Source organism: Chelonia mydas, chromosome 1, assembly GCF_015237465.2.
Source record: "Chelonia mydas isolate rCheMyd1 chromosome 1, rCheMyd1.pri.v2, whole genome shotgun sequence".
Taxonomy (NCBI): Eukaryota; Metazoa; Chordata; order Testudines; family Cheloniidae; genus Chelonia; species Chelonia mydas.
In genome coordinates, this window is record NC_057849.1 from 348119084 (window position 1) to 348132099 (window position 13016).

The 13016-nt window shown below is 50.6% G+C and overlaps 1 protein-coding gene across 6 annotated transcripts in view; it reads right to left on the reverse strand.

The window, feature by feature from the left end:
• GOLGB1 (golgin B1) overlaps positions 1 to 13016 on the reverse strand; it is a 105891-nt gene that overhangs the window by 12493 nt on the left and 80382 nt on the right. For 5 of the 6 annotated variants that reach the window (XM_037889521.2, XM_043522131.1, XM_037889524.2 and 2 more), the window contains one exon: positions 2668 to 2817. The exons of the other annotated variant lie outside the window; for it this stretch is intronic. In XM_037889521.2, coding sequence (XP_037745449.1) covers positions 2668 to 2817 — 150 coding nt within the window. The remainder of the gene's footprint in view (positions 1 to 2667; positions 2818 to 13016) is intronic. 6 annotated transcript variants of the gene reach the window in all.

Sequence of the window (13016 nt, forward strand, 5' to 3'; positions counted from 1 at the left end):
CTGGACTTCAGAAAAGCAGACTTTGACTCCCTCAGGGAACTGACGGGCAGGATCCCCTGGGAGAATAACATGACGGGGAAAGGAGTCCAGGAGAGCTGGCTGTATTTTAAAGAATCCTTATTGAGGTTACAGGAACAAACCATCCTGATGTGTAGAAAGAATAGTAAATATGGCAGGCGACCAGCTTGGCTTAACAGTGAAATCCTTGCTGATCTTAAAACACAAAAAAAAAGCTTACAAGAAGTGGAAGATTGGACAAATGACCAGGGAGGAGTATAAAAATATTGCTCAGGCATGCAGGAGTGAAATCAGGAAGGCCAAATCACACCTGGAGTTGCAGCTAGCAAGAGATGTTAAGAGTAACAAGAAGGGTTTCTTCAGGTATGTTAGCAACAAGAAGAAAGCCAAGGAAAGTGTGGGCCCCTTACTGAATGAGGGAGGCAACCTAGTGACAGAGGATGTGGAAAAAGCTAATGTACTCAATGCTTTTTTTGCCTCTGTCTTCACAAACAAGGTCAGCTCCCAGCCTGCTGCACTGGGCAGCACAGCATGGGGAGGAGGTGACCAGCCCTCTGTGGAGAAAGAAGTGGTTTGGGACGATTTAGAAAAGCTGGACGAGCACAAGTCCATGGGGCCGGATGCGCTGCATCCGAGAGTGCTAAAGGAGTTGGCGGATGTGATTGCAGAGCCATTGGCCATTATCTTTGAAAACTCATGGCGATCCGGGGAGGTCCCGGACACCAGAAAAAGGCTAATGTAGTGCCCATCTTTAAAAAGGGGAAGGAGGAGGATCTGGGGAACTACAGGCCAGTCAGCCTCACCTCAGTCCCTGGAAAAATCATGGAGCAGGTCCTCAAGGAATCAATTCTGAAGCACTTAGAGGAGAGGAAAGTGATCAGCAACAGTCAGCATGGATTCACCAAGGGCAAGTCATGGCTGACTAATCTATTTGCCTTCTATGATGAGATAACTGGCTCTGTGGATGAGGGAAAAGCAGTGGACATGTTATTCCTTGACTTTAGCAAGCTTTTGACACGGTCTCCCACAGTATTCTTGCCAGCAAGTTAAAGAAGTATGGGCTGGATGAATGGACTATAAGGTGGATAGAAAGCTGGCTAGATAGTCGGGCTCAACAGGTAGTGATCAATGGCTCCATGTCTAGTTGGCAGCCAGCATCAAGTGAAGTGCCACAAGTGTTGGTCCTGGGGCCGGTTTTGTTCAGTATCTTCCTTAATGATCTGGAGGATGGCTTGGACTGCACCCTCAGCAAGTTTGCAGATGACACTAAACTGGGAGGAGTGGTAGATATGCTGGAAGGTAGGGATAGGATACAGAGGGTCCTAGACAAATTAGAGGATTGGGCCAAAAGAAATCTGGTGAGGTTCAACAAGGACAAGTGCAGAGTCCTGCACTTAGGACGGAAGAATCCCATGCACCGCTACAGACTAGGGACTAAACGGCTAGGCAGCAGTTCTGCAGAAAAGGACCTAGGGGTTACAGTGAACAAGAAGATGGATATGAGTCAACAGGAGGGTTGATATGAGTCACTAGGAGGGTGGTGAAGCACTGGAATGCGTTACCTAGGGAGGTGATGGAATCTCCTTCCTTTGAGGTTTTTAAGATCAGGCTTGACAAGCCGTGGCTGGGATGATTTAGTTGGGGATTGGTCCTGCTTTGAGCAGGGGGTTGGACTAGATGACCTCCTGAGGTCCCTTCCAACCCTGATATTCTATGATCTCATGCGGGCTGGGTCTGCTATACTCTTCTCCTTCTGCCACATAAAACCTTTGTCTGGGATGGGTTGTCTGTGCCTTTAAAGCAGTGGGTCAGAGTTAACACTCCATTGAGATACATGGGACAGTTCCTCCCTTTTGGAGCTATTATCTCAGGCTGTCTGCAAACTCAGACAGTGAGTGTATTGGTTACACTCAGGCCACAGTTTCTAGCTTTTCTTCACAACCATAAGGGCAAGGAACTTACTTTTTTTCTTTTTTTTTTAAAAAAAAAGAGAACTCCTATACTGATGTAATCATACGACTCCAGGAGTTGGGGCCCTAGACACAGGCCCATAGTGCTTATGCCTTAATACAGACCTGGCTAATGGAGAAGTAAGAGATGTAAGAGATGGACTGGATGGAGCCAAATCAATCTCCCAGAAGCTAGTGCAGGACTGTTCCCTAGCTATAGTTATTAGTATTTTGCCCAGTTTAAAGTGTCCCCAGTGTTGGGGCTCCCCGCCACAGAAAACAGTTCATGAACTGGATCCATCTCCCTAATGGGGAGTGACAGGGCCTGGCCCTTCCTCTGGGACCATTCCCAGGCAGATCCACCCCTGTGCCAGGGAGAAACGGGGCCCCAGCTCTTCCCCTGGGGATGATTCTCTGGCTGGACCCATGGCCCTGTCAAGGTGTGATGGGGCCCCCAGTTCTTCTCTAGGGAAGCTGTTCTGCAGTCCAACAGCTTTTCCTGATATCCACCCCGAGTCTCATTACTTCTCCGGTGGGGGTCTGCAGGCTCTGGGACAGAAGTTTGTTCTCCCCAAGCCCTACATTCCCAGCACAAGCCCCTTAAGCAGGGAGAGGTCTGCTCCTTCCTCCAAGTCCTAGAGGAGGTCTGTTCTCTTCCTTGTCCCAAGTTCCATAAGCAGGCAGAGGCAACTTGCTGTACCTTACTGTTTAACTGTTGAATTCTCAGCTCCTTTTGGTGCAGCTCTTTCAGGCTGTCACCCAGTTGGACCCGGAGGCGATCTGTCTCGGATTCTAGGCTGGACGGGTCCCCTCCCAAAGTTTCACTGGAGCTGGGGGTCTCTGGAGAAGTCTGCCAAGAAAAGAGTGATAAAGTACCTATTGCTGAGATCTCTTTGTTGAATCCCATCCCCTTTTTAACCACACACCTGTCTGGTGTACAAGTCACAAAACCTTCCATTGATCCTATATCTGGAACATTGCTTGCCAGTGCCAAAGGGGTGAGAGTAAATGGTGTGGAAGTATAACGTTGTATAAGGGGACATGCTGGACACATTGTATATGAGAGGGCATGCCAAAACATGTTACAAAGTATCTGAGGGAGCACACGTAGGGACAGTTAGCTTTTGAATGGAGAAGCAATTAAGATAGAGCCAGCACGTCTAAGAAGCAGGCATCAGAATGGAAGGTGTGAAGGGCAATTAGTTAAGTTAACTGGAAGCTGTTAAAGGAGATTGTTAAGGGTGGCAGGTAATTGAAGATACGTGACTGGTCTCAGGGATCTCGAAGAGTGGTGACTAAAATCTTTTCTTCTTTTGTCTGTAACTTCTCTGTAACTTGTTCTCCAGCAAGCTGTATAAATTAAGAGACACAAGCCCCACTCGGGGGGCTCACTTCTAAATGTATTAGCAGAGCAGCTTTGCTAATAAAACAGAGAGGTCTGATAAATTGTGAGTCTGAGTCAAACTTTGACAATGGCCACAGCACAAAGGGCAGCTGAAGAGCAGAACAATTAGTGAAAGTTCAGTTGGCTTACACATGGGACTCTTGACCTTCCCTGTTTGCCCAACAGCCTCCTTAGAGATCTGCAGCAGCAATGGCTCAAAAGACACCAGTATATGGATGGGAATGTGCAAGAGCATCAGCAAAGCCATCCTTGCCCCTATGGCTCTTCAGTTTAGAGAATAAAGAAACTGGCACTCTGCCTCCCTTTCCTTCACATGATCCATGCAAGAACTCCACACCTGAACACTGTATTGTTCCCACTTGGACCTATAGATTGTAAGGTCTCGGAGACAGTGGCTTTGTCGACCACACTAAATACTCAACTTCAGCTTAAAGTATGAAATCAGCAGCAGAGAACATCCTTATTAGGCAGCTTGCTATCCTAAGAGAGCTTCTTAAAGCACTATCCCCAAACATAGCTCTTCCCATTTTTTTTGTTGATACCTTGAGTGGTTGCTTGAGATCAGCATTGCTAAGTATTTACAGTGTTACTGAACAGGGTCCCATGAATCAGGAATTCCTGAGATCTCATCCCAGTCTGGCATGGACATCATCTGTAGCCTTAGTCAAGCCACACCTTCTGCCCCAGTGTCTCCATCTGCTAAATGCGGATAATTCTCACTAGTCCACGTCACAGGGATATTGAGAGGACTGATAACTGTACAGCACTTTGCACGTGAACAACAACAAATAAGTAGGGATTATTATATAAGTAACAAACAACCCTCAGAGCCTCTGGATCTGGAACCTTTTATATGGCTGCTGCTGGGACACTGAGGGTCCCTAACCTCTAACACACCAGCATGCTTGTGCCAAAGAGAATTCTCTATAGTCAGAGTCATAGAAATTATCTATCTGAGGTACACCTAGAGCACCCATCATTGGTCCAGTGCCAGATTCAAGTAAGGAACTGACGTGGTGATGGGCCTAACCCATAACAGGGAGCTAAGGGATGATCTGTCAAGTTTCTGAGAACCTGTAAGAGGGAACCAGAACCCAGTTTCTGGGGATGTTAGCACAGCAATACCTGTTCTGACAGGTTCATGTCTGCATTCTCTCCGCATTATAGGAGGAGAGATTTCTGGTGCTGGAACAGACCTGTGCTTTTTCCCTTTGGCCTTGAGGGCAAAGGAAAGTGTACCCTTGTGGTCTGGTGCACACATTCCTGTCTAAAAGCTGGATCCACACTGGATCTGTGTCACAATCCACATTTGGTTTGGGAACCATGGAATCACTTGTGGGGCTGTGATGCTTCCCAGGGCTGTGAGGCACCTCAATACCACTTGTCCTTAGCAGGAGAAAGCCTTGTCTGTGCTTGGCAGGGGTCAGCTCCCTAGAGAGAAAGAAGGCTGTATAGTTTGAATGGCTTCCACTTCAGCAGAAGTGGGATGAATCTCCTTGGGGACAGGCTGGTTAGAATAGTCAGAAAAGGGTTGAACTAACAGCAAACAGAGAGGGTTAAAAGAGGGACGATACGAGCACTCAGCACGAAAATGAGATGTTGAGAACAAAATTAATCAAGGAACCAAAGGATATAAAGAGAAGAGAAATTCTTGAATTGACAATACACCAATGCTAGGAGCATGGGTAATAAAAAGGAGAAAATGGAATTACCCATTTATGAGCATAAATTCAATCTAGCTGGCATTACTGAAACCTGGTGGAATGATTTGCCTGATTGCAATGTTAAAATCAATGTTTCTAACCTATTTAGGAAGGATCAAGTGAGCAAAGGGGTGGGGGAGTGGCACTCTGTGTCAAAAATAGCATTACCTGTTTCTGAGTCTTGGATAACTCATACAAAAATGATCCTGAATGCTTATGGATCAAGGTCCTAACAGATAAAGCTCAAGATAGGGGACTAGTTGGTGTCTGCTACAGATCACAAAACACACTAGGGAACAGGATGACCACCTCTTTACGCACCTTTCTATAATGTGTAGGAAAAAAAGCTGTGGGGGAAACTTCAATTTGAGTGACACATGCTGGAGGTCTTATGCTGCGAGTACTAAAACATCCTTGAGATTTCTAACAATTATAGATTACAATTTCCTAACTCAAAAAGTGTTGCATCCAACATGGGGAAATTCTATATTAGACCGTTTTCTAACAGATAAAGAGGAACTGATCACAGACCTAAAAGTTGATGGTATAGCCGGTACAAGTGACCATGATTGATCACATTTGTAATGTGCAAACAGAATAAAATTCAGACCAATTTTTTATATATATACATAGATATACACACACATACACACACACACGGTGCTTTAAAAGGGCCAGTTTCACAAAGCTGAAAACAATTATTAGCCATATCAGCTAGGAGGAAGAGGTCAATCATAAAAATGTGACCAATAATTGGGAATAATTCAAGAACACCTTACTAGACACACAAAAAACCACAATCCCATAATTGAGGAAGGAGGCCATATTGTTAAAAATCCCCACCTGGTTTAAAAGATAAGTGATGGCAGCTGTAAAAATATAAAACAAAACAACAACAACAACAAATGGAAAAACAGGGAAGTTGATATTAATGAATATACAGCAGAAATTAAGGATTGTAGAAAACTGATTAGTGAAGCCCAAGGATACAAGGAGAACTCTATGGTCAGCTGAGTTAAGGATAGTAAGAAGAAGTTTTTAAAATGTATTAAGACCAAAAAGAATCCTGACAATGCTATTGGTCCATTACTAGATGGAAATTGCAGAATTATCAATAATAATGCAAAAAAGACAGAAGTGTTCAACAAATATTTCTGTTCTGTATTTGGGGAAAAAATCAGATGATATAGTCTTATCATATGGTGATAATACTCTTTCCATTCTACTAGTATACCTGGAGGATGTTAAACAAAAGCTGCTAAAGTTAGACACTTAAATCAGCAGGTCCAAATAACTTGCATCCAATAGTTTTAAAAGAGCTATCTGAAAAGCTTGCTGTAAAAGACAGTTACCTTTTCTGTAACTGGCGTTCTTCGAGATTTGTTGCTCATGTCTATTCCACAATAGGTGTGCGTGCTTGCCACGTGCACCGGTGCTGGAAGTTTTTCCCCTAACAGTACCCATAGGGGGGAATGCCCCCCCCGTGACCCCTGGAGCAGCATAAGGGGGGCTGTGCTCCCATCACCCTCAGTTCTTTCTTGCCAGACAACTCCGACAGAGGGGAAGGAGGGTGGGATGTGGAATGGACATGAGCAACACATCTCGAAGAACACCAGTTACAGAAAAGGTAACTGTCTTTTCCTCTTCGAGTGATTGCTCATGTGCATTCCACAATAGGTGATTCCACACTATATCTGTTGGAGATGGGTAGGAGTTCACAGACTCTCAGGACGGAGCACGGCCCTGCCGAACTCGGCAGGTTTGGGAGACGATCGCATAATGCGAGGTGAACATGTGAACCGAAGACCAGATGGCAGCGCTACAAATGTCCTGAATGGGAACATAGGCTAGAAAGGCAGCTGAAGAGGCTTGCGCCCTAGTCGAGTGTGCCCTCACAATCAGCGGTGGGGGGACTCCTGCTAGATCGTAACAGTTACGAATACACAAGGCGATCCAGTTGGAGAGCCGCTGAGTAGAGATAGGCAGACCTCTCATGCGTTTGGCCGAGGCGATGAACAGCTGTGAGGACTTCCTGAATGGCTTAGTCCGCTCCAGGTAAAAGGCCAGAGCCTGTCTCACATCCAGCATGTGGAGGCGGCACTCCTCACTGGACTCATGGGGCTTGGGACAGAGCACCGGCAGGAAGATATCCTGACTCATGTGGTAGGTGGAGACCACCTTGGGGAGGAACGAAGGATGTGGTCGAAGCTGGACCTTATCCTTATGGAACCCTGTGTACGCGGGTTCGGGGGTCCGGGCCCTGAGCTCCGAGACCCATCTGGCTGATGTGATCACCATCAGGAAGGCTACCTTCCACGAGAGGTGCGACCAGGAGCATGTAGCTAGCGGCTCAAACGGGGGACCCGTCGGCTGGGCCAGCACCAAGTTCAGGTCCCACTGCGGGACTAACATACGGGAACAGATGATCCAATCCCTTAAAGAATCGGCCAGTCATGGCATAGGAGAAAACCATGTGCCCCTGCACTGGCAGGTGGAAGGCAGATATGGCCGCCAAGCGCACCTTGACGGACGAGGGCGCTTGGCCCTGGGCTCTAAGGTGAAGAAGGTAGTCTAAAATGAGCTGAATTGGGGAAGCCACGGGCGACACGGCCCAATCAGCCGCCCACCATGAAAATCGAGACCACTTTGCCAAGTAGGCCCGAAGCGTGGAGGGCTGTCTGCTTTCCAGGAGGATGAACCCCTTCCGAGCACGTCCTTTCCTCCCGGCGTAACCACTGAGCAGCCACGCCGTGAGGGGGAGTGCCACTAGGTTGGGATGGAGGAGGCGGCCCTGATCCTGGGAGAGCATGTCCGGGCGGGGTGGCAACAGCCACGGCGGGGCGACTGCCAGGTTTGTGAGAGTCCTGTAACAATGTTGTCTGGGCTACGCTGGGGCGATCAGGAGGACCCAGGCCCTCTCCATTTATGTCTTCTCCAAGACCTTGCCGATCAGTGGGATCGGGGGGAAGGCACAGAGAAGCCGGCCCGACCAGGATAGGAGGACAGCATCGGAGATGGTGCCCACACCCAACCCCCACCCCGGAACCGAAGCAGGGACACTGGTGGTTCTGCCGTGTTGCGAACAGGTCCACCTGAGGAGTGCCCCATGTTTGGAGAATCCTGTGCACCACCTCTGGGTGTAGTGACCACTCGTGCTGAGAGGAGAAGTCTCGGCTCAGGTGATCTGCCCGGGAATTCCGGGTGCCTGGTAAATGGTGGGCCTCCAGACAAATATCGTGGGCTATGCAGAAGTCCCACAGCCTCAGGGCTTCCTGGCAGAAGGCTGAGGAGCGGGCCCCGCCTTGTTTTTTGATGTAAAACATCGAAGCTGTGTTGTCTGTGAGAACCCTGACCACTCTGCCCTCCAGGTGCGAGCGGCAGGCTACGCATGCCAGACGGACCGCCCTGAGTGCCTTGATGTTGATATGCAGGGCAAAGTCCGGCACGGACCACAGACCTTGGATCTGAACATTCCCCACGTGGGCTCCCCACCCCAGCTCCAACGTGTCGGACACCAGCTCCACCGATGGGGGCCTGCCCCTGAACGGGACCCCGTGGAGCATGTTCCCCGGGAAGGACCACCATTGCAGGAAGGCAATCACCGGTTCGGGGACAGTGAGGACCATGTCCATCCTGTCCTTGGACTAGGAGAACACTGAGGCCAATCAGAGCTGGAGGGGCCTCATCCTGAGCCTGGCATGGCAAATCACATATGTGCATGCTGACATGTGACCCAGGAGCTAGAGGCATGCTCTGGCTGTGGTCACAGGGAACCTTGTGACTGTGTCGATGAGCCCTCTTAGGGTCTCGAACCTGTCCGGTGGAAGGGAGGTTCTGGCCGATGTCACATCCAGGACCGCCCCAATAAACTCTATGCGCTGCACCGGAACTAACGTGGACTTGGTGTCGTTTACCAACAGGCCCAGGGTGGCGCATGTGGACAGGAGGAGTGCCACGTGATCCAGCACCCACGACCTGGAGCTGCCCTTGACCAGACAGTCATCGAAATAGGGGAAGATCTGAATCCTCAAACGTCTGAGGTAGGCTGCTATCACAGACATGCACTTTGTGAACACCCTGGGAGCAGTGGACAGGCCAAACGGGAAGACCATAAATTGGTAGTGCTCCTGTCCAACCGTGAAACAGAGGAAACATCTGTGCCCCTCGAATATATGAATGTGGAAGTACACGTCCTGCAGATCGAGGGCGGCGTACCAGTCCCGAGGACCCAGGGAGGGGATGATGGAGGCCAGAGAGACCATGCAAAACTTGAGCTTTACCATGTACTGGTTCAGGCCTCACAGGTCCAGGATGGGCCTGAGCCCACCTTTCGCTCTCGGGATAAGGAAATAGCGGGAGTAGTACACCTTGCGACTGAACTCTGCTGGCACCACTTCCACCGTTCCTAGACCAAGGAGCTGCCCCACCTCCTGCTTGAGCAGGGCCTCATGAGAGGGGTTCCCCAGGAGGGACTGGGACTGAGGGTGGTTAGGTGGGGTAGAGCCCCACTGGAGGGTATAGCTCCAGGAGACGATGTTGAGGACCCAACAGTCTGAAGTCAGCCGCGACCACTCCAGAAGAAAAGCACACAATCGGTTGGAGAAGGGAAGCTTTATTGCGGGTGGATCGCTGGTATGAACTCGGAAGTTGCCCCCAGGCATCCCGTCAAAACTGACGTTTTCCCGCCTGCTTCCCCTTGGAAGGCCCAGGCTGGGGGCCAGACTGGGACTGCGTCTGCGGGCACTTTTTATAGTCCCGAGACTTTTTATGAGGCGGCTTATATTTAGAGTGGGTGGCCTGGGTGGGAGCCTGCTGAGGCCTAAACTTGGTCCTGGCCGGAGTCGGGACATAGAGGCCAAGTGTCTTAAGCATTGTGCAGGAACCTTTCAGGCTGTGCAAACAGGGCCTTGTCATTGAACGGAAAGTCCTGCAAGGAGTTCTGCGCCTTGCTGGACAGCAGGAGCCACGACGCCCTCCTCACGGACACCACGGAGGCCATAGACCTTGCAGCTGTATCCGCGGCATCTGACGCTGCCTGCAGGGTTGCCCTGGCAGCCGCTGTACCCTCCTCCAGCAGAGCTTTGAACTCTTTCTTGTCACGCTCCTGGAGGGAGTCCTTGAATTTGGGTAGAGAGCCCCACAAATTGAACTCATACTGTCCCAGGAGAGCCTGATGGTTCGCCACCCTTAACAGAAAGAAAAGGAGGACTTATGGCACCTTAGAGACTAACCAATTTATCTGAGCATGAGCTTTCGTGAGCTACAGCTCACTTCATCGGATGCATACTGTGGAAATCGCAGAAGACATTATATACACAGACACCATGAAACAATACCTCCTCCCACCCCACTCTCCTGCTGGTAATAGCTTATCTAAAGTGATCATCAAGTTGGGCCATTTCCAGCACAAATCCAGGTTTTCTCACCCTCCGCCCCCCCACAGACAAACTCACTCTCTTGCTGGTAATAGCCCATCCAAAGTGACCACTGTCTTCACAATGTGTATGATAATCAAGGTGGGCCATTTCCTGCAGAAATCCAGGTTCTCTCACCCCCAAACCTGGATTTCTGCAGGAAATGGCCCACCTTGATTATCATACACATTGTGAAGACAGTGGTCACTTTGGATGGGCTATTACCAGCAAGAGAGTGAGTTTGTCTGTGGGGGGGCGGAGGGTGAGAAAACCTAGATTTGTGCTGGAAATGGCCCAACTTGATGATCACTTTAGATAAGCTATTACCAGCAGGAGAGTGGGGTGGGAGGAGGTATTGTTTCATGGTGTCTGTGTATATAATGTCTTCTGCGATTTCCACAGTATGCATCCGATGAAGTGAGCTGTAGCTCACGAAAGCTCATGCTCAAATAAATTGGTTAGTCTCTAAGGTGCCACAAGTCCTCCTTTTCTTTTTGCGAATACAGACTAACACGGCTGTTACTCTGAAACCACCCTTAACAGGAAACTTGAGGATGAATAAACCTTTCTCCCAAATAAGTCCAGCCTCCTTGAGTCTTTATTTTTCGAAGTAGGGGCTGGTTGGCCCTGCCTCTCTCTGTGGTTGACCAACTCGACCACCAGGGAGTTGGGAAAAGGGTGGGTGTACAGGTATTCATGCCCCTGGGCGAGCACAAAGTACTTCCGTTCTGCCCTCTTAGAGATGGGTGGCAAGGAAGCCGGGGTTTGCCATGTGTTTGAAATTTTTTCCACCCCTTCATGGAGTGGGAGGGCCACCCTGCCTGGTGCCGAGGCCAAGAGGACGTTGAAGAGGAAGTCTGAGGGTTCCTCCACCTCCTTGGCCTGAAGGTTGAGGCTTGATGCCACCCTTTTCAATAGTTCCTGGTAGGCTTTAGAGTTCTCCGGAACAGAGGGAGGAGGCGCCGTAATCACCTCATCGGGGAGGATGAGAATGCGGGTGTGGTACTCTGTGTACCCACTGGTACCAGAGATCCCACCACTTGGTCGTCCTCTGGGCACGGAACCAAAGATGCACGCCACACCGACTCCTTTCTGGGAGGCTGGGAAAGAGAGGCCGATGGTCTTTCCAAGGCTCTGGCCACCGAGCGAGCCTCCACTGAGGGCTGCGTCAGGGGCCACGGGGCCCACTGGTACACGGTGGCGGCCAAGGAGCCAGGTGCCACTGCACCTGCTGTGGCACTGGCAGAGCGGGCTGTTCCGCCTGACTAGGCTGTTCCATCAACCGACGACTACGAAGGGAAGCCCGGCTGGCGTACGACCTGCCGTTGTCCCTGGACCGGGAGGAGCGGTGGTGTCAGGAACGGTGCTGACCATGAGACCATGATCCCAACGTGGAACAGTGGTATCGCCGGTAGCAGCTGCTCCACGATCGGCTCCAGCAGTCGGATCTGCGACGGCAAGGTGCCGGCGATCGATGCCCGGGACTGCGGGAGCGGTGCCGCAGTGGGGTCCTGGAGCGAGACGAAGAACGGGAACTGCGTTGATGCCTGTATCACGACGGGCTACGGTAGCCTCTTGGAGATGAGGACCTCCAGTGCTGTCTGTCTCGATCTCGATGGGGAGCAGTGCCTGGAACCTCTGTCAGTCGGAATCCAGCCAGACAACCTGGTGGGGGTCGATGGGGATGGGCGCGAACTGCACACGGGGTGGTTGCTGAGCTGCGAACGGTGTTGGGAACATTGCCTCGACCACAAACGGTACCGATCAGGTTGTGACTGCGGAGACCCAAGCAGTGGCTTGCCTCTGGACTGGGGAGCCAACGGTAGCGGTGCCGCAGGTACCGGCAGAGACATAACGTCCCGGGCCGCTTGCAGTGCCTCCAGCGTGGAGGGCACCCGTACATCCGGGGAGGCCTGCGCTGCGTGGGCCAAGCTACTCTGCTCAACCTGAGTCAGAGGCCTAGTGGCCGACGGGGACTGAGAACTGCCCAACATGGGTCTAGATTCTCCTCTGGTCTTGCTCTGGTGTCTCAGCTGCGAAGACCTCTTCTTAGCCTTCTTGGTGTGCCCCGTGCATGGGGAGCGGTGCCGACCGGTGGAAGGCACTGAAGGGTTGCTGTGCACCGACACTGCAGTACCGACTCGGAGCAGCACACCAGAGTTGGGGTCAGCGCCGACTCCATCAGAATGGCTCAGAGCCGAATGTCCCTTTCCTTCTTCGACTGAGGCTTGAAAGATCTGCAAATCTTGCAGAGATCGCTCAGATGGGTTTCCCCCAGACAGCGTAAACACTCATTGGCATGCGGGTCACTTACTGGCATTGGGCACCTGTAAGTGTCGCACGACTTAAAGCCTGGGGCATGGGACATGCCCTGACACGGGCGCACTAAACTAAACTAACACTAATCTAAACTACTTCAACTACAGGTACTACTAACTATGAATGAACAAGAGTTCAAGAGAAAAGCTGCAGAAAAGCTGGAGCAGAGCAGTTCCAATGCACCTTCACTGGTAAAAAGAAGGAATTC